Source organism: Pinus tabuliformis, chromosome 4_2, assembly GCF_031772625.1.
Source record: "Pinus tabuliformis cultivar Carrire ecotype Pingquan chromosome 4_2, CPIR1, whole genome shotgun sequence".
NCBI lineage: Eukaryota > Viridiplantae > Streptophyta > Pinopsida > Pinales > Pinaceae > Pinus > Pinus tabuliformis.
In genome coordinates this window covers 517765663-517788983 of record NC_142304.1, presented here as the reverse complement: position 1 = coordinate 517788983, position 23321 = coordinate 517765663, and the positions used below count along the sequence as shown (strand labels likewise).

Sequence of the window (23321 nt, the reverse complement as noted above, 5' to 3'; positions counted from 1 at the left end):
AGAAATCCTAGTGAAGAAAGGAGGACCTAAAACTTGAGAATTTCTCCCACACGTGCGAAATTTATGAGTTGCAGGAGGGCCGAAAGTTGCAAATCTGCAGTAGAGGTCGAAATTTTGTTACAGGAGGCCGAGATTAGAAGTTTCACTAAGTCTGAAAGAGGTTGACTGGGATTGACTTTGTTGGAATAAGCTCACTTGAAAGAGGTTATGTTGGTAAGCTGACTTGGTGGGTGGAGGAAGGTTTGTTGTTGGTCTAGAGGTCTTGGTTGTCTTGCTTTGAATTGATTCTTGAAGAAGAAGAGAATTTTGGTTGGGTTCCCCCCTAGGAGAAGGGTTTTTCCTTGGTTGAGGTCCTACACATTGTGGCCTTTATTTTTTTGATCTTCATACTTTTATGATTTGGTAATTGCTTGATGAAAAGAAGATAAAGAAGACATAAAGAAGATAACATAAAGAACAAATACATCACAAGTAATTATCAAGATAAGAAAATCTTTCTGCCTTTATGAATTTCTAACATGGTATCAGAGCTAAGGTGAAGAAAGGAAAAGGCAATGTGAAGATTTGTTTGGAAGAAAGAAGGAAGTCTTGGAAGTTTTAAAATAAGTCTTAAGACCTCCCTTGAAAAAGGTATTGAAATAGTAAGCAACCCTTCGGAAGTTTAAGAGAAGACCTCAAAGAGATTTAGTCCTCATCAAAAGTGACATTATCAAATATCTAAGTTACCAGAAAACGGATACGGGAACGGATACGGGTACGGGCTTTGAAACGGATACGGCAAATTTTCAAAAAATCTGGATACGATACGGCAGGAAATGGCACATAATATATATATATATAGCAGGAAACGGCACATAATATATATATATATATATATATATATATATATATATATTATATATTAAAAATAAAAAATTCATATTACCATTCATATTTCAAAATTCAGAATCTAATTTCTAAATTATCATCTATGATCTATCATGATTCATGATTCATAATTCATAATTGTTTGAAATTTTCATAAAATGGATTTTCCATGGAGTCACAAGAAAAAATGCCAAAGGGAATATAAAATGAAACAATGCTTTCAGTTTGAGTTTATTCTTACTATCTTACTCTAACATAGGTAGAAACAAATGCTCGGATGCAACCATGCTAGCATCCCATGAATATGATAAAGTCTTCCCTTGTATTTGGCAATAAACCAAAACAAGGCTATTCTCAAGACATTGAACTTTGAAGACACACGTTTGGGTCCAATATTTGTTATATCCACAATCATGTACTAAAAACTTGGAGAAATCTAAATGTAATGGCAGCAAACTCAGCCAGAAAACAGCTAATGCAGCCCTGAGTCTTGGAAATCACCGGCGGGTTATTAAATGGGACTTGTTATTTAATACTGTGTACAGTGAATTTATACCTTTCAGACTTTAATTCAGCTTCATATATATACTCAATTATTTTTCTATGTATACCACTGCTTCATACATTCGTGATAAAATTGGTCCTTTATCTATCACAAACAATAGAATGTGTTAACCAATCATTACGATGTAAGCCTCTAAGGAGGAGAAGCGAGCCATATACAAATATAAGGCACAAAGTCATTGTTCTTACGCAGAGATATGTTTTTGTATACGAGCCGTAAGGTTTAGTACTGTAATATATGAAAACCAAAACGGAAACCAAAACCAAAACGTTTCGTCCAGACTGAGAAAGGTTAACTATTAACTAACCTCACGACTCACGAGTCACACTGCACAGTGCACAGGCTCACCGGAACTTGGAAGGCGGAAGTAAAGTTTAAACTGTAACTACAGCTGTTGACTTCAGCAGCAAATGGCGGCAGCACTCCGGAACACTGGAACAGGAACTCAGCGGCGGCAGCAGGGGCAGCGGCGACAAACTCAGCGTTTACGCTTTAGGGTAAATGAATAATGAACATACATGTAACATAAGTTATAACCCGTCGGTAAAAAATGTATAAAAGGTAAAAAACACTCCAAAATCCGTTTTCAAATATCCGAAATACGGATCCGCAAACTCTGAAACGTATCAAGTTTTCGCTGAACGGGAGGGTTTTCAGGTAAAAACGCCTGGAAAACGGCTTTGAAAATCCGGAAACGTATTTGCATCCCCAAAAACGTATTTCCCGCGTTTTTTTGCCGTTTCAACGCCTGATACGTATCAGATCCGGAAAACGGCATTTTTGCCCTGTAGGGAGCCGTTTCCGGTAACTTAGTCAAATATATCTATGGCATCATTAATGAGTATATATATATATATATATATCCAACTCAAAATAATAGTTTTAAGTATCCAACTCAAAATAAAGTAAGCATATACATAATGAGGTTTTAAGTTCTTCAAAATCAACATAAGTTGGTGTAATTCCGACATATGGTCTCTATATCTTCCCAAGTCGCCGATCCAGGGCTATACTTGTCCCACTAGACCTTAACTTGGTCTACCAGGTGGTTCCTGAACTGTCAAACCCTACGTTCTAGTATACGTAATGGTTCGACCGAAATGGTTCCCTCGACCGATACCTGCAATTCCTTCCATTGAAGGTTATAAGATTTGTCAGCTATGTAATGTCTTAATACATATACATGAAATACATTATGAACTTTATGCAAGTGGGGTGACAGTGCAAGAAGATAGGCAACAGGTCCAACTTTTCCAGAACTTTGAATGGCCCAATAAATCGGGGTGATAACTTTGTTCCTTTTCCAAACCGTATGGTGCTTTTGTTGGGTTTGATGCGGATGAAAACTTCATCTTCTACTTCATAATTCCTATCTATCCTATGAGCATCAGCATAACTCTTTTGTCTATCTTGTGCCTCTCTCAATCATTGCCTATTTTGCTTTACTTGTTCCTCCATCTCTTCAATTAATTATGGCCCCACTATCACCCGATCTTCTAACCTATCCCAACTTAACGGTGTCTTGCAAGGTCTATCGTACAATGATTTGAATGGAGGCATCCCGATTAAACTGTGGTGACTATTGTTGTATGCGAAATCAACTAAGGGCAAGTATTTTTCCCAGTTTGTTTGCTGATCCATAACATATATTCTTAGCATATCTTCTACTACTTGGTTCACCTTTTTTGTTTGCCCATCATTCTCAGGATGATAAGTTATGCTTAAATTTAGTTGAGTTCTCAAGCCTAACTGAATACATGTCCAGAATCTTTACGTAAATCATGAATCCCCATATGATATAATCTTCTTAGGTACTCGGTGAAATCTTATAATTTCATTTATAAATATTCGAGCTACGTCAACAATTTCGTAAATATCTCTTACTCGAATAAAATGGGTGCTTTTCGTTAATTTATCTACCACAACTAGAATGGCATTATGCCTTTGTGGAGTAAGAGGTAGGCCTGTTGGGCCTAAGAATTATCCTTAAAATACATCCACTTTCACTCCATTCACACATTTTCTCACCTCTATTTCACCACCATGTCATCACATCAAGCTTCACTTTCATCATTATATGGGTTACCCTTGTGTTTTCCAAAACATTATTAATTCTTAGTATTTTTAAGTGAATTTGTGGTTAACCTTTAGAAAATAATATCCTTATACTTATACCTAACAATTGGAATGAGAAATTTTGACATGTGTAGGTACAAAGGAAGCTTCCAAGGCATCTTTATGTGGCACTCTATGTTCAAATTCGAATTTTAGGAGATCATGGACCTCACGGAGAAGATCATGGACCTCATGGAGGATAGGGTTATGTGTCACCATTGGTTGAAAAATATGTGGATCAAAGGAGGGAATAGTGGATCTACATTTATGAGTTTGTTATCATAGCTTTTGTATAAATAGGAGTGTTATCTCCTTCATTTGTAATCTTAATTTTTAGAATCTTAGAACCTAGTCCTTCATTGTAACTTAGTAATGTTATTCTAGATAGAATTCAGAATAGTTTTGGTTTAGATCATATGAGCTTATAGCCATTGTACTTTGAAAATTATGATGAATAAAATGGAGCTTCTTTGATCCTCTACACTTGACTTCTCTTTTGGCGTGCTTGTGAATCCTTGGAAGGATCCCCATTGCCTAGCAAGTGCATTTTTGTTTTGGTAAGCTTTTATTTTATGTTTGATTGTGAATTTCATTAGATTAAATTATTAGGTTCATATGTTTGAAATATTAATGAATGACCTTTCGTAAGAAAGTATTAATGTTTCCTTCAATGAATCTGATTTGTTATTTAATGTTTGATTTCATTAGTTTAAGTTTTTGATTTATATGCTTGAGATATAAACGAATAGTCTCTTGTAAGAGAGCTTTAATATTTCATGCAATCAATTAGAATTATGTTTAAGAGCTTCAATTTCATTAGTTTAAATAGTTGATTAGAAATATTAATGAACAGTCTCTTGTAAGGGAGCTTTAATATTTCTTACACTTGTCACAATGTCTTTTAATTTTTAGATTTCATTTTGTTAAATGACTAAATAGATGATGGAGATCCCAATGAAAAAAAACCTCCTGTAAGGGAGCTTTGGCATTTCTTCACCTAGCTTAGTTTAGTTTGTCTCTGAGTCCATATATTGGATGATCCTCGAAGTTTTACTTACCTGGGTTGACAATAAATGAAACTCTAATTTGCATCCGCATTTTAGACCCAATAAGGTCGACGATAAACTCCATAGAAATTATCTCCCAATTGGTCATAGGAATGTCATGAGGTTGTAGGAGACCTGCTGGATGACAATGGTTAGCCTTCACTTGCTGACATCGAGACATTTTGCAATGAATTGGACAATATCGTGTTTCATACATGCCCAAAAGAAGAATTTCTTTGTATCGGCATACATTTTATTTACACCAGGATATGCACAATATAATGCTCTATGGGCTTCCTTAAGGATGGTGTTTCGGAAGTCCCCACTATCCGGTATGTACATCCTTCCATGGAATCGCAAAATTCCATCATCTTTTAATTCATATCCCTCACACTTATGTTCCTTCAGATTTTTACTATCAAGCCTAGATCTCACTTTTAAATACCAGTTGTCTTTTAAGAGATGTTATAGTACTCGTTTCCTCAAGTCTACCTTGATAGGTATGAGGGAAAATATTCGAGGTCTTCTACTTAAAACATCTGTCACTACATTCTCTTTTCCTTTAATGTATGAAATTCAAAGTCATACTCACTTAGGAATCCACTCCATCGTCTTTGCCTAGCATTCAGGTTTCTTAGAGTAAACAAATATTGTAAACTTTGGTGGTCGCTTTTGAGCATAAAGCTTCTCCCTACTAGATAGTGTCTCCATATATTTAAAGTTAGCACTACAACGACTAACTCTAAATCGTGCGTGGCGTAGAGTTCTTCAGGAGGTTTTAACTTCTTTGAGGCATATGCTATTACTGCTCTATCCTGCATTAATATTGCACCTAATCCTTGCTTGGATGCATCAGTACATACAGTAAAATCTTTGTCCATATCAGGTACTGTTGGCTTCAGGGGCTTTGACCCAGGTTCAGAGTTAGTTGCACTAACCAACAAAACCCTATACCACCGGCCCTTTCGGAAACAACCTGCTTGCGCAGACCGCAGTCTCACCCGAGGCGATATTGGAGGATGCTAGAACCAAGTTTCTGCATCCAAAGGGATGATGCAGTGTGGCTATAAGGTTTGTAATAGTTTAAGGCTTAATCCAACCTTCGCGAACCATTAACCTTATTCCTACAGTCGGAAATGGTTTTCCTACTTAACAGATTTGCGAACTGCGCAAAACTATTCTAACATGCGTCATTCAGCATATAAAATAGTATCTGAACCTTCACAATGTAATTGTAGAAGAAATATACAAAACGAACCATAAACAAGCTAAAACACATAACTTTTGTGAACATACATAGATACACAGATTTATCCTCAAATTTCTTCTTTATTAGTCAAGTCTTCTCAAATACATCTTTTTGACCCTGCGAACACAGCTGCAGGGGCACGCGGACTCAGTTGCAGACTTGCCAAAGTCTTCGTGCACACCGCTGCAGGAACCTTCCCCTTCGCCTGACTACAGAAAGATCTTACCAAAACACACTCAAAGATATCATCAATTCCATCTTCATTACCTTAGACTTGTTAAAACATCCCTTTATATATGCCCTTATCCTCACAATACCATGGTCCGCAAACCATGGGCAGAGCTCAAAATCCTCTAGATAATCCCATCCCTTTAAAAAAGAAGGGGCTTTGACCCGCCCTAAAGCCCCTTTAACTCTTATGACCCTGCGCTAATCGTGCTCCGCTCCTCAAAATGTGGAGTCTTTACATGACTCGGACAAAATTTAGACCTAGGGGGGGCCTACCTAACAGGTACTCGCAAGATTGGGGCATTGGTCAATAATTTTTTAAGTTCAGAGAATGCTCTATGACAGTCCTCAGTCCATTCATACCTAACACCTTTACGTTGTAGGTTGTGATAGGCATACTTAACACCTTTACGCTGTAGGTTGTGATAGGCATACCTAACACCTTTATGCTGGAGGGTTGTGATAGGCTTTCCAATTTTGGAGAATCCTTCTACAAACCTTCGATAGTAACCGACTAAACCCATAAGCTTCACACTTCATGCGCATTTTTCAGTATCGGCCATTCCATGATTGTCTTTACCTTCTTAGGATCTACTGAGATCACTTCACCAAATATAATATGGCCCCAGTAATGAATCTTTTTCTGAAAGAAAGAACATTGGGATAACTTTCCATATAATTGATGTTCCCTGAGGCAAGATAATACTATCCGTAAATGTTCTTCATGTTCTTTCTCATTTTTGGAGTAGATGAGAATATCATCTAAGAAGACTTGTACAAATTGATCGAGATATTTGCCGAAAACACTATTCATAAGATTCATGAATATTGTTGATGCATTGGTCAACCCAAATGGTACCAGTGTGAACTTATAATGCCCAAAGTGTGTTCAGAATGCAATCTTAGAGATATCTCTTTCCTTAATTCTTAATTGATGATAACTTTACCGTAGATCGATCTTTGAAAAGACAAAAGCTCATTTCATTTGGCTGAAGAGGTCATCAATTCGAGGCACTGGATACCGATTCTTTACTGTAGATCAATTTAAGTCTCGATAATCTATGCATAACTGGCAAGGAACCATCCTTCTTCTTGACAAAAATTACAAGAGCACCCCAAGGTGAAATACTGGGTTGAATGTGTTCTACATCAAATAGTTCCTTCAACTAAATTTGTAATTCTTGAAGCTTTGGAGTTATCATTCCGTAAGGTGTTTTAGAAATTGGTTCTGTACCAGGTTTCAATTCTATTGTGATATCCAGCTCTCTTTCAAGAGGTAACCCTGGTAATTCCTTCGGAAAAACATCCGAAAATCCGGGTAACACCGAATATTTCTCTAAGGACAATCCTTTCTCCTTGCTTACTTCTTGAACTGCATATACCTGACAACTTTCTCTTAAGCAACACTTCATTTGCATTGTTGAGATGAAGCATAAAGATACCTTCCTCTTAATACCTTGGATTTGGATTGTCTCTCTTTCATCATTTACACAGAGAATTGTTTTCCCGTAACAGTCTACCTATGCTTGATGTGCTTCTAACCAATCCATTCCTATGACGAGATCATTTCCTAGGGCTATGACATATACTTTTAACTTAGTCGAACAGACCCCTAGATCAACTTTACATTCCTCACCACTTAAGTCTACGGACTGAAGTTCTCCTGAAGCCATTTCTACATGTTTGAAATCATTTTGCTTGCGGGCTACCAACCCACATTTATTTAATGCATATGACGAAATGAAACTATCAGTGGCACCAATATCAAATAAAATTTTGAGTTTTATTTCATTAATAGTACTTGAGGATTCCACTACAGTGGATTGATGTTCTTCTTGGTTGTTGTTGACTAATGCATGGATTATATGATTGCCTTGGGTATTTGATGATGGTTCTTTTCCTACTCGATGCATTACATTTGACGAGGCTTCCACACAATCACATTGAAAGTGTAGTCCTCTACATCCCCAACAATTAACCTGGGATGGTCCCCTTGAGTCGAATAATGAGTTTCTAGACAAGGAACTTTGTCCTCTTGTGCTACTTCCTCTCGCGTTTCTTCCTCTATTAGTAGTTCCTCGAGATTTCCATGGACTTGTGTTTAATGATTCAACAACTATAGTATTAACTGTCATGGGAGCTCTTGTTCCTACTCCCTCTTGGGGTAAATCTATTACCATAAGGAGGTGATCTTGAGCTACTCCCCCTGAAGAAGTTTCGAGGAGTCTTCCCTGGAAATCCTGGCTATCATTTCCTCATTCTAACTATGGCCCTGATTTGAGGATTTAATCCATATATGAAACGCTCAGCCTGAAGTTCGTCAGTATCTAGGTAAAGAACATATTTCACAAGCTCCATAAACCTTATCTCATATTCTTCCATTGTTTTGTTACTTTGGATTAACATATGGAAAGCTTTGACTTGCTTCTCTTGAAAGTAAGGTGGCAAGTATTTAGCGCAGAATCTTTCCTCGAACAACTCTCAGGGAACATTATCCGTTGTGAGGTGTAATTGCTTTTCCATACTTTCCCACCAAATCAAGGCACTTTCCCTTAACTGAAATATGGTAATCTTCGTCTTGGAGGTAGAAGAGTACTCTCTTAGCACAAAACATCTATTCATTCTTTCAAGCCATGCTTCGACATGCTCTCTAGCTCGTCCTCCTGAAGATTCTGGAAGTTTGATCTTTTGCAGCTCCCTAGAAATATCTTCCTTCAGTTGTCTATAATCAAATCCTTTGGGCTCCCCTTGGGTTTATTTCCTCAAGTTCAGGTTGTTCTTCCTTGGTATTAGCTATTGGCGGCCCTTTTAATGTTTCCAAGATGGCTTCCAATGAGCGCATTATAAAGATTAACTCAGATGTTGAAGTAGTTGGCGCTGATGATGGTCTCGGTGGTGGCGATGGCGATGGCGATGGTGATGATGACAGTGGTGGCATTAGCGATGGCGATGCTACCCGATGGCGTCGTCGTCGTTGATATGTAGTTACCATTGCAACTTTTCCTGGATACATAATAAGATTTATGAAAATTTGAGGTACAATTTAGATTTAATAAATATAATTTTTGTAAATTCAAGCTCACATACGGGTATAGTTTTATTTTTTCTATTATTACCCGCAGGCAGGTCTTACTGATACTAAGGTCAAAGAGGGTGTTATCACTACCTCCTTGTCCTTATGCATGGTGTTCTATTCTGATGTATATTAATACCTATCAAAATGCATGGGTCTTCTTAGACCATAATATCATTCCGTAATATTTACCTAACATTTTCTAGTCGTAAATGTGATTATGGAAGGGGTTGTTGACCTTAATTCACTTACTTAAGTGTATAAACCAACAAATATTTATGTATGTTATAGCTATGTTATAAATACATAAAGCATGTGAATTGACTAAATAAGAAAATCAACTTTTCACTTTTTAAAATTAAAAGTCCAATTTTACTGGTTTTATATATAGAATTATTATAAATCAATTAAAATAAATAAATAAAGTGATAAATATAAATTAATTAAACTGGTCTATTACACAACGAGGGAATAAACTTATGAGTGTGACACATTGGAGATGACAAATGTTGAGTTTTCATCCTTCCAAATGTACTTCATATCATCAGAGGACGATGACAAACGACTTTAATTTTAATTTTAAACACAAGAAGGGGAGAATTGTTATAGGTAGGGTATATACATAACATATATACGAATAACCCTATATATATATATATATATATATATATATGGATTTACTAACATTATTTATGTAAAAATAAAAGTGTCAAAATATTACCCTCTGATTGTGCCGCAGCATGTAATATGTAGTTAAAGAACACTTACTAACACTGATCATTTTAAAAAAAGAACGATAGCGGTTGTTTGATCCGCCACAGGATGTCGCAATTGCACTCTTTTCATTTTCTAATAAAATAAAATGCAACATATCACTTTGTCTTAGTGGAGACTAGAAAAATATGGTCGTCAATATTGGATTCATTACTGGTCACGATTCAGGAAGACTCACGTGTTTGTGTATTAGATTTCTTAATTCGAAAACATAATACATAGCGATAGGATGTGGTTGGCATTTATGATAAAATGTATACCATTACACAACACTTTCTTTATCAAGTATTTTAAAATGGATTGCGGTTTGTGATATATATTAATTTAATCTTATAAACATTTAAGTGTGTACTTGAGCTTTTAATGCTCAAAATATACAACATATTAATAATTATCATGATATATGTATATTCTATATATATATTTGGCTAACGATGAAAGATTTTCTTTTTAAATATTTGAAAAGATCAATACTTATATTATAATATTGTATATGTTCTTTATGTAAACATGTGGCCGTTAAAGCCAACGCATTTCATACTAATTCCTCTGGACATTGAACGATATATTGTATCTTTGTTGGATAGGCCCACCAGTAAAAGCAAGTGACGCATTGTTGGACACTTTAACGAGACGTCGTTGAGGGCCAAATACTCAGTCCTCCAGTTTTCCTTGGTCGTTGCCATATTAATAATATACTTACGCAAATTTTGTTTTCAATTGTTTTATATTTAGTTTGTTTTACTTAAATTAGATTTAATACCAGATTTAGATTAATAAAAAAAACAACAACAACTAGATCTTAATGTTTTGTTATTTAATTTAAATGTTGAATATATAAATAAACTTATTAAGTGCAAAGCCCATCAAAAGTGATGGGAGAATATAGATCGAAGGTTTTTTAATCAACATAGTATAAATAATAAATCAACGCCTCAACCGTCAACCTGTTTAACAAGAATTTGAGTTGTGGTGAGGTATGATATTTGTCGGCAACAAATTAGGGGTTCGACCCCGTGGAGCTCCAACAATATGCGGACTATTTCTTTAATTATATGGACTGTTTTGCGTTAGATAAAAAAAAGTTTGCATTTATATTTTTTTTTTAACAATATGGTTGTATTCAGTCAAGAGTCTCAACCGATAAAACCCATAATTGAAGCATAACAAATATATTTAAATATCAAATAATTATAACATAATACAAAACATGTACTTCAATAAAGTTTTAGGTAAATCAAATGAAAGTGGTCGGCAAGGTCGGCCATGAACCACTACGGGGCGATTCCTATTTCATCGACTATAGCATATTTAATGCTGCCTGACATGCAGGCATTTAACCTTGGAAGGAGCTAACCAGCCATATATTGGGTATTAAATGCGGAAATAGGAGCACGCAAGTTAGCCCGATAACACGGGAGCGGGCAAATATTATTTAATGCCGAAATTGCCCGCTCCCGTGTTATCGCGTTAACTTGCGTGCTCCTATTTCCGCATTTAATACCCAATATATGGCTGGTTAGCTCTTTCCTTTAAACCTTCCCCCTTCAGTGAAAGCACGCTATCTCGATGAGCGTGCTTTCACTGAAGGGGGGAAAAGTTAAATGCCTGCATGTCAGGCGGCATTAAATATGCTATAGTCGATGAAATAGGAATTGCCCCACTACGGCTCCTACCGTTTCGTCACACCAACCTAGAACGGGTTAAGAAACGTCGTTTTACTCGCTCACGCATTCCGCTAAACTGTGCCAAATTTTTAATATCGCTGAGGGAATGATGTCATACTCATATATGTACCCAGCATCTCCACCAATTGTAACCCAATAGTAAACCGTAGAATTTGTACAACATGGGTCTTGGGATCAAACCCTTTTGAATTCCTTTCAAATTCAGTCGGTCCTATAACAATACTTTGAATGTAATAAATAAATAATTCATTCGTGGGCTCTATGTGAAAGCGACTCCTTCAAATACACTATCCATTAACAGACACCCACAGATATTGTGTCACCTCGGTAGAAAGGACACATGAAGTGGTTGATTGACCCACGAATTATTGTCCATCAACATTTGCGAGCTAAATAACTTATATAGCTATGCCAGTAATATCATTTATTGGGCAATTAATTTATATAGCTAGGCTATTAATACCATTAATATGCCTAAGAAATATCATCAACGGCTTACCAGGAATATTATTAATGGTTGTACCATGTTTAAAGGGAAGATATATTGTTTTGTAATAAGTTTTTGATATTGACCATAATATACTCTCCAGGTTATTTCATTTTTCAATGTCATTCAGTGGAAACATAAAAAATAAGCAGGGGCATCAAGGGGACATGCATCGAATCTGCCTTTAATAACCCAACTACGGAAAACATGCATTAAATTTGTTGTTATTCAAGGGTACAATTTACATATATTCATCAAGTCCACATTTATCTGTTATGTAGGTGACACTCATAAAAATACAACTCTTGAGTGTAATGCGAAACTCAGTCTCTTATCTGTAAAATGTCGTACTTTCATATGGTACGTGTACAGTATGATACCAAACTGAAACCATTTTTTTAGAAAATGTGTTAATGCTAAAAACCCCTATCTTGCATAGGGCCTATAAAGTCCCGAAGGGTTTAACCTAATGCTTTTATACCAGTGTGTAATGACCTAACCAAAATTAAATCCCTAAATCCTACCAGAATTTAACAATTGCAATTTAAATAGGAATTTATCAATTTAATTCACTCATACATACCTGGTTTTCATGTTTGAAATCAATCCTAAGTTGATGTAGCTTCGAGTTTTCTCCTGTTACCACAATGACCAAAACCTCCTTGCCAAATTGAGCACAATCTTAGTACCCAGTTCGAGAATACTTCACAATTGAAGCACTCTGGCCCTTGTGCCCAAAAGCTTCAAGAACAATGAAGATCAATCTTTCTTTGTGGCTCTCTCTCTTGTAAATTCCTCCTCTGTCTCCCTCCATAAGAATTCCTCCTCCGTCTCCCTCTATATAAAAATTATCTTCCCCCCATTCCTATAGTACCTTTCCTCCTTTTATACTAGAAAGGTTACTCCACCACTTCCAAATTTCTCCACCACCTTTAATTCGATAACTTCAAAAGTTTGTAGAGGCAGTCGCCACCTTCTCTTGACCCTGACTTAATGAAATGCCTTTTATTTGTAGTATATCTCTTTTATCATATTATGGTTCCCCTTTGTTTATATTAAATTATTTTTATAGTATTATGGTTTTATTTTGAATCACAATTTAATGTAATATATATATATATATATATATATATATATGAATCACAATTTAATATATATATATATATATATATATATATACTTCTCTTTATAATATATATTACTTTCCATTCATTTTATAGAATACATGGTTTCTTTTTGTTAAAATAATATATATATATAGTGTTCCACAGGGAAGCGTCCCCCAGGGTCGGGTGCACGCACCCCTCGCACCCAAGAGGGGGAGTCTCTTGGGGGTGCGTTTCCCCACGCACCCTTTTTGGGGAGTCTCGGGGAGACACAAGGGGGGGTGTTTCCCCAGTGTGGGAGTCTAGACTCCCCTAAAAGGGTGCATTTGGGCATCCCCCTTCAGTGTGAGAGTCTATACTCCCCAAAATGGGTGTGTCAGGGTGTCCCCTTTCAGTGTTGGAGTCTAGACTCCCCAAAAAGGGTGTGTCTAGGCATCCCCCTTTAAACTTGTCTAATAAGAACCAAATTAAAAAATCAAAACAATTAAAAAAATTTAAAATTAAAACTAAATGATGAATGATGAATTTAATTTTTAAATCAATGTAGATTGTAGAATTATGAATCATTGAATGATGAATGATATGGATCAATGTATTTGAATATTACATTATTGATTTTTAAATTTTTTTATCGAATCTCATGGTATGTATGAATAATTCAATAATGAGACTTGAGTATGTCATATGAATGATGTATGTATCAAAATGAATGATGAGGATGGATCAATGATTCAATTGTCTATTTAATATTTTTATGCTTTCATTATTGAACAGAGAACAATGAAAATGAACTTGAATTTTTTTTATATATATATACACCTCGACATCTCCCCGCATCCTCGAAATTTCCCTAAAATTTGAGGGTACTCCCACACGTCCCCCCTATGCGTTTCCCCACACCCGCGTCTCCCTGCACCGGAGTCTTAGTGGAACATTATATATATATATATATATATATATATATATATCATTTGTATTTAGTCGAATACATTGCATTTATCTTTAGTTTTATATAGTAGAATTATATATATATTTTGGTGGTGGTATATATATCAAGTACCCCACTATATTCTTGTGAGTTAGGTACTTACTTCAATAGTTAATTCGCTACCCTAAATATAGACATTTTTTAATATTAACCAATATGTATACTAGTGCAATACAGGGGATGCATGCATATGTAGCTATCATACGCATGCCTCGTGTGCATGCTAATATCCCTATGCTCTCTTTAATTCGAGATGGGTCATTACACATATCCACACTAGATACTGTTAAAATTTGGCAGCTCTAGGATGAATTTCTTCTAGAAGAAATCATATCTTTCAACTATGTTTGAACCACCTACAATAAAATTTCATTTCGGACCATTCTAATATGACTTTCCAAAAGTAGTAAGTAATCTCAATTTGGAATTGACTTTCCAAAAATAGAAAGTCATATCTAAATGATCAAGGATAATCTCGACATATGGAATCCACTTCAAAATCAAATAAATCATGATTATACAAGTCAAGAATTAATATGTTTATCCTTACTAGTATTATTATTATTATGATACTATTATTTATAAAATAGCCTGAAGTCATTCACCTTTAATGGATTAATAAAAATGAATTCTCATGGAATAAGTAAGTTAAATTGAGAATCTCTTACCTGGAAAATTGAACCTCTCTCTTGGAATAAAATAGTAACTCCACACTTCAGACAATGTAACTCTCCCTCACTACTTCAATGTATCGCAAAAGTGTAACTCATCATTAAATGCACTTGTAACTCCCTCATTCAATTCGATTTGTAACTCTCACCAAATTATCTCATGTTTAAGTGTAACTCTCTCTCTCCCTAATTCGAATTGTAGCTCCTCAAGACAAGTGTACCTCTCTCTATTCTTGGGATGAGTTACATTTCTCCTCAAGTAACTCCTCCCTCATGGAATTCGATTCTCCTATTATTGGCTCTAGGCATGAATTCATTTTGTAACTCCTCTCCTTTTTCATTTATTTAAGCAAGAGCAAGTGAGAGTTGAGAGTAGCATGTTCATTGTGAAGAAGGACAACAAGTGTTGAGTGTGTCCAAGAAAAGTGTGAGAGAAAGTGAAGAGTAAGAGCAAGGAAAAAGTTGGAGCATGTGTGAAGGACAAGATCTGATCAAGAGAATGAGATCTTCAAGCAAAGAGCAAGAGCACTTCAGTGGCAAGTTGATCATACATTGGTGGCTTTATTCATTCTCATTCTCTCTCTCGCTTTACTCTACTAAACAATTGAAGAAATCTAATAAAAGAAAAATCATTTGGGTTTTCCCCCTTGAGGGTTTTGCCTTGGTCATTGTACCAAAATCTCAATGTCTCATATTTGTGCTTGGTTGTCTTCATATGATTCTTACGTTTATGTTCTATCTACAATTGTTGATCTGAAAATTTTTGAAGAAGAAATTTGCATTTTAAATCATTGTAACAACATAAAACATTCAATTCCATTCAGTTTTTTGCAAAGTACATTCAGTTTTTTGCAATGTACATTCAGCTTTTTGCAAAGTACATTCAATTCCATTCAGTTTTCTACAAAGTACATTCAAGTTTTTGCAAAGTACATTCAGTTTTTTGCATAGAATTTTCATATTTTAACATGGTATCAGAGTCTTGGTAAAGACAAGTCCAAGGAGACCAAAGATCACCTAAAGAGACCCCACTTGTTGGCAAAGTCTTTTTGATCAAGATGACTTCGTCATACTTCAAGGTAGAGGAGAAGTTGAATGACGCTTCAAACTTTGGTCCATGGAGAGCAAGGCTAGATATCACTCTTGAAAAGCACGAATTTCTGGAGTATATTGAAGACAGAATAGTTGATCCACTAGAGAATTTAAGTGTTGTCATATCCAAACATAAAAATAGTGAAATCAAAGCTAGAAAAATTATCATTGATTCTCTTAGTGATCATCTCATTACTTATGTTCTCTGTTTGAAGAACATAGAACTGTCAACAGTTGGTGAAGTTGTACCCGACAAAAAAATGGTGTTGATTGCGCTTGGAGGCCTTTCTCCTGTTTGGGAGACTTTTATTACCACCATCAATAATATCAACACTATTCCCACATTTGATGAGCTCTTGGGAAAGTGTATCCAAGACGAGCCCAAAATGATCTCCAGAGGGAGAATTTCACATTATGAAGAAGGAGAACCTACTGCATTTTCAGCCTATGACAAGAGAAAGAAAGGTAATAAAAAAAATTCAAATCAAATAAAGGGAATCTAGACATGTCAAAAGTTAGATGCTTTAACTGTCAAAAGCACAGTCACTTTGCTCATGATTGTAAAAGAAGAAGAAAAGCACCTAGATTCAAAAACAAATCTGATTATAGAAAAGACTCTTCTGAAAAAACAAAGAAAAGGGAATCCTAAGAAAACATGAAATCCAAGACATAAAAATAATGCCGCAGAAACTCAATCATAATATTTTCTTGTTTCTTCCTTTTCCATTTCTTCTTCTGCAGATTCATTTGATAGTTGGTTAGTTGATAGTGATGCTTCCAAACATTTTACAAGTTACAAAGAAGCACTCTCTAATCTAGTTGAGAGGGAGACTAATTTAAATGTTATCCTTGGAGATAATTCCACTCACCAAGTTAAAGGTTCTGGTTCGGTTTCATTTCAGTTGGAAGATGGCAAATCAATTTTTCTGCAAGAAGTTTTGTATGTACCTAGTTTGAAAAAGAATCTTGTATCAATATTTTCTCTAGAAGATAAAGGAATGAAAGTTGTTTTATTAATGGAAAAGTTCTAACCTGACCTTTGAACTCAAATATGAGAGAAGCCTTCACTCTTAGAGCAAGATGTTGTTAAGTTATGGTATGTTCTATGCTTATAACAGTTTATTTCTTTTTCTTATTATATTCCACCGATTAGCAATCACATGTACATAAAGTAAAGTGCAGATAGAACATTAAACGATCGACAGAAAACAAGCCAAGACAAGAGACACAAGATGTGGCGGCTAGCCAGGGACAAACCCCACAATGTGTGGGGAAACCCTTTGATCAAATCTTCTTTTATCTTCAATAATTCAGCAGAGACAAATAGTACAATAAATCTGATTCATATCAGCAGTAGCAAACCCTAGATCAACAGCATCAGCATTAGCGGCTTCATTATCAAACTAGGGCAGACCATATCTCACAAACCGACCGTCGGATTGAATTCATTCCACCACCAAAAGTTTCGGCTTCCAGAGGAGGTTCAGATGAACCTACAGCGCAATTCAGATGAGGAGATCTTCTAGGCCACGCAAGTCAATCTTTACTTCTGCAGTTGCAGCTTCAGTTTCAGCAGTTTCCGGCTTCAAACTAGGGCAGTCGATATCTTGCAAACCGTTCGTCAGATTGACTTCATTCCACCACCAAAAGTTGCGGCTTTCAAAGGAGGTTCAGATGAACCTACAACGCAGTTCCAAAGAGGAGATCTTCTAGGCCACGCAAGTCAATCTTTACTTCTGCAGTTGCAGCTTCAAATTCAACAGTTTCCGGCTTCAAACTAGGGCAGTCGATATCTTGTAAACCGTTCGTCGGATTGACTTCATTCCACCACCAAAAGTTGCGGCTTTCAAAGGAGGTTCAGATGAACCTACAACGTAGTTCCAAAGAGGAGATCTTCTACGCCACGCAAGTCAATCTTTACTTCTGCAGTTGCCGCTTCAAATTCAACAGCTTCCGGCTTCACATGTGTGAGAGAGAGAGACCCATTTCAGCGCAGTAGAGAAGAGACTCATATCTGCGCAGTAGAGAGAGAGAGATCTGATGAGATGAGTGAGTCTAAATGAGGAAAAGTCCTCTTATATTTATACACAACGTTGGTGGGTGAATAGATGCGACTGTTGGACTTCTGAGCCTACATGAGTTGTAGGTCGGCTTGATAATAATTCCATAATCAAAATAAATTCATATCTCCATGAATACTTATCAGAATTGGATGATCTTTATATCAATCCTACACCTCTCGACGAGAGGAATCTAATGAAAATATTATCAGCCATGAATAAGATGACCCACATGAAGTTTTGCCCTGGTTGCCAATTTTAACACTCCCTCTCAACCATTGAGAACTTCATCTGCAATCTGTCTATCGGTCGTTACTATTCATCCATCAAATGCACTGCCTTGTACAGCCTGACCCTTGCCCTGCTCTGCTCTTGCATTGTTCTGTTCTACTCTGCTTTTGTCCGAATTATGAAGAAGAAGAAATGATCGAGGATGTATCATACTGACTCAAAGTCAGTCTCAGAGTATGTACCACTGGTCCCAAACCAGTCTCAACCAACCCAAAGTCAGCGTCATAGTGAGTACAACTCCAATGGTCCCAGACCAATATCATCCTCCACTGACTCAAAGTCAGTCTCAGAGTATGTACCACTGATCCCAGACCAGTCTCAACCGACCCGAAGTCAGCGTCATAGTATGGTACAACTACCACTGGTCCCAGACCAGTATCATTGATCCCAGATCAATGGAGGTCATCCTAGCGTAGGGAGTACGGTAGTTACAACGATGCGTCCATCGGTACTACTATGGTCCCTAACTTCATTTCCCTGCTCATTGATCAGATGAGAGGTACTTCCCATGAGTCCCAGACTGCATGGGTAGGATGCCTCGACAGGAGAACTAATCAATCCTGTCCTCACAGGAGAACACATCAATCCTGCTACAATTGCCATGGAGAACACATCAATCCAGGCCTCACAGGAGAACACATCAATCCTGCTACAATTGCCATGGAGAACACATCAATCCAGGCTGCCATGGAGAACACATCAATCTAGGCCTCACAGGAGAACACATCAATCCTGCTACAATCGCCATGGAGAACACATCAATCCAGGCCTCACAGGAGAACTCATCATCCTGCTACACAGGAGAGCGAATCATCCTGTTCCACAAGAGAGCGAATCATCTTGTCCCACAAGAGAGCGAATCATCTTGTTCCAATGCGCACCACCAGGGGAGGGTGAGTCACCCTATGGTCGTATGTTGCTCCAGTAATAACCGCAAGCCCTCAGAGCTCCCAGAGCTCAATGTATGCAACATGCAGGACCCTTGTACAAGGGTTTCTTACCGACTCCAAGTCGTTTGGGAAAATCACAGATTAGATCTTTCCTTGGGGCTTTGACAAGGTGTATCAACCTGTACATCATCTTAATGCGATGGAGCCTCCTTGCTCATCAACTTACCATATCCAAGATGATGTCTATCTGCTGGAGCAATCGACGAATACGAGATTCCTCAATAATTGAATCCCACCTCTGGTTGTTATAGAGAATCACAGTGGTATCCAATGTAAATCCAAACAGCTCACTGAAGAGCTTTCGCAACCAGACTACCTCACACGAGGTTATGCTAGCAACAATATATCCTGCTTCGGCGGTGCTCAAAGCCACCGACTTCTGCTTCCTGCTCATCCAAGATATCGAAGCAGATCCCAAGGTGAAACAGCACCCGGAAGTGCTCTTACGGTCCACCACACTGCCTGCCCAATCAACATCAGTATATCCAAGTAGTCTCACATCTCCGGCAGTGTATCTTAATCCATGAGAGATTGTGTCCTAAAGACATCTCAGAAGATTACTGGCATCAATCCAGTGAGGCTCAACCAAATATGAGCTCACAATGCTAACTGCAAAAAATATGTTCGGACGAAGGTTCACCAAGAACATCAATGCGAATGAGTTTATGAAACTCAGAGGCATTTCCCAAATCTGGTCCGACATCACTACCATATAACTTCTAAAAGTTAAGATCCTCGAGGTAGTCACAAGCTTGCAGTCCATCATACCAAATCTTTCCAATATCTTTACCACATATTTCCCTTGAGATAGGAAAATTTCTCTTGGCTTCTGCCACACTTCAAGTCCTTGGTCCTTCATTTCAAATTCAGAGGCCATCTCCCTCTTACATTTGTGAATGAGAGGGTTTGCACCTGTTTAGAAAGAGGTCATCCACATACAACACCAGTATGAGAGGCTTGTCATCTTCAACCTTAAAGTAAAGGTTAGGATCAGCTTCACTCCTAGTGAATCCCAGCTTCATCAAGTAGCTATCGATCCTCTCATACCATGCTCGGGGTGCTTGCTTCAGCCCATAGAGAGCTTTCTTCAACCTGCATACATGAGATTTTCGATCATAAATCTCAAATCCTTCGGGTTGCTCCACGTAGACTTCTTCTTTGATCGAGCCATGCAAGAACGCAGTCTTGACATCCATCTAATGTAGGTTCCATCTTTGTGAAGCGGTAAGGGCTATGATCGAGCGGATGGTCGTATATCTGGCAACAGGTGCAAATATCTCATCATAGTCTATACCTTCCTTTTGGCAGAAACCTCGAGCAACAAAACGAGCCTTATACTTTTTCGTGCTTCCATCTGCTGCATGCTTTATCTTGTAAAGCCATTTAGAAGTAACAACAGTCTTGTCCTGGGGTTTGGGAACTACTTCCCAAACATCATTCTTTATGATAGACTCATATTCTTCAGTCATAGCATCCTTCCATACTTGATGCTTGACGGCATCTGAGAATGACAAAGGCTCATTTTGTATGATCGTGTTCATGATGGTCAGGTATCCCTGATACCTATTAGGTTTCTTACTTTCACAAAAGGTTCCTCGGGGTGCAGCATGTCCTTCAGCATCATCAACTAGGCCCCTAAGCCATGAAGGCCTCTTCCTAGAAGAGGAAGTCTCATGTGGAGGAGGATCAATCGGATCCATGGGTTCTTCTACATCAGGCATTGATTCATCATCCTTTTCTTTCGGTTCCCTGGTGTCGACTTCTTGAGAGCTCCTCAAAGTCGGAAGATTGATCACCTTGCTGAGAGCCATATCTTCGTCAAAGGTGACATCATGACTAATTATGACTTCCCTTTGACCGGCTACATAGATTCTATAGTCTTTAGTATTTTCACCATAGCCCACGAAAATTCCCTTCTTTCCAGATGCTCCCAATTTATTTCTTTTCTCTTTCGGCACATGAAAGTATACAGGGCTTCCAAAAATTTTAAAATGAGAAACATCAGGTTTCTTACCGGTGAATTTTTCTTCAGGAGTCTTGGAACCCAATGCTTGATGAGGGCATCGATTTTGTACATATACGGCAGTGTTTGCAGCTTCAGCCCATAGAAACTTAGGAAGACTTTGATCATGTAGCATGGCCCGAACAGCTTCCATAATTGTGCGGTTCTTCCTTCCCACCACACCATTCTACTCAGGAGTATGTGGTGTAGTAGTCTCCCTCTTAATGCCAACCTCAGGTATGCCTGAGTGAACCAATTATAATATATCGGAGGTCTTGCTTTGGCTTGAGGGGAATGGTCCCCTTTTGAGCTTTCCTTTGGCACATCCCGGACATACACCTTCTTTCTCTACTTGGAATTCGGGCATCCCTGTTACCATCTGTCTTACATCGGGTAGAGCTTTGTAATGAAGGTGGGCAAACCTCTGATGCCAAAGTTCGGACTAGAGAGTTGTGTCACAAGACATGACACCTAGCAGACTTCCATCGACCTGATATAATGAATCAACACTAAACCCAAGAGTAAAGGCATCTTTAACATTATTTTTCCATATACATACCTTGCCATTGCTGAAGGTTACCTTGTAGCCTCTGTCTTCCATTGCCAAGATGGACACTAGGTTCCTTTTGAGGTCAGGTGCATTTAATACATCCTGGACTTTCTAGCCTTTTTGAATGGTTGTCCTCTTCCTCGATCTCCAGCTCTCCTCTTACCTTTGTTGTTGAATTTGTCATTCCTTTGATTTGCCATCAGAGGGATTTTGATCATCGTCCCGGTGTGAGTCCTTTCTTCTCTTTGCATGAGAAGAAAAATGCAGCAGGAGGACCTTTAGGCATGGGCATTTCTTGCACTTCTTCCCTTGTTTCTTCTTGAATGCATCTAGCCATTAATTCCTCGAAACCAGGAATTACATTATAGTTCAGAAGAGTAGTCTTGAACACGTACCATTCGGATGGTAATCCTCCAAGAGTTGTGAGTGCCATTTCTCTGTCAGTAATAGTTTCCCCAATAGATAGGAGATCGTTCTTGATCTCGGTGATTCTTAAGAAGTATGCTTGCATACTTTCATCTTTACCCTTCTTGATTTCCCTCAGCTTATTTCTAAGAAACAAAACTTGATTTGCATCATTAACTTTAAATAAACTCACCAGTCTATTGTAGATTTCCTTGGAGGTGTCCAGTTCAGAGATGTAGGACACCAAGTGCTTGTCGATAGAGTCCCGGATGATCTTCTATTTTGACTTCTCCATTTTTCCATTTGTTCCAGGCAGCAGCGGATGCATTTGATGGAGGCTCAACAATATTGCCTCGTACATGGTCTAGCACTCCTTGATATTCTAGGGTTAGATCGATAGACATCTTCCATCCGTGATAGTTAGCTTTCTCACGGAGCTTGTCTTCGGCAGGAAAGAGTGTTGAGGACCCCATAGTTCTTTTAGGATAGCCTTGCCAATCTTCTCTTCGATGATTGCTCTTGCTCTTGCTCTTGCTCGGGCTTTGTCTTCACCTCAGCTCTGATACCATGTTAAGTTATTGTATGTTCTATGCTTAGAACAGTTTACTTCTTTTTATTATTATATTCCACCGATTAGCAATCACATGTACATAAAGTAAAGTGCAGATAGAACATTAAACGATCGACAGAAAACAAGCCAAGACAAGAGACACAAGATGTGGCGGCTAGCCAGGGACAAACCCCACAATGTGTGGGGAAACCCTTTGATCAAATCTTCTTTTATCTTCAATAATTCAGCAGAGAGAAATAGTACAATAAATCTTATTCATATCAGCAGTAGCAAACCCTAGATCAACAGCATCAGCATTAGCGGCTTCATTATCAAACTAGGGCAGACCATATCTCACAAACCGACCGTCGGATTGACTTCATTCCACCACCAAAAGTTTCGGCTTCCAGAGGAGGTTCAGATGAACCTACAGCGCAATTCAGATGAGGATATCTTCTAGGCCATGCAAGTCAATCTTTACTTCTGCAGTTGCAGCTTCAGTTTCAGCAGTTTCCGGCTTCAAACTAGGGCAGTCGATATCTTGCAAACCGTTCGTCGGATTGA

General features: G+C 37.7%; 1 protein-coding gene across 1 annotated transcript in view; it reads right to left on the bottom strand.

Moving 5' to 3' along the window:
* LOC149170260 (aromatic amino acid aminotransferase 4-like) overlaps positions 1-2210 on the bottom strand; it is a 29005-nt gene extending 26795 nt beyond the window's left edge. The window contains exons 1-2 of the mRNA XM_089425491.1: positions 2056-2210; positions 1781-1922 (exon numbers count right to left, since the gene is read on the bottom strand). Coding sequence (XP_089281617.1) covers positions 1781-1922; positions 2056-2210 — 297 coding nt within the window. The remainder of the gene's footprint in view (positions 1-1780; positions 1923-2055) is intronic.
* Positions 2211-23321: the final 21111 nt, after the last annotated feature.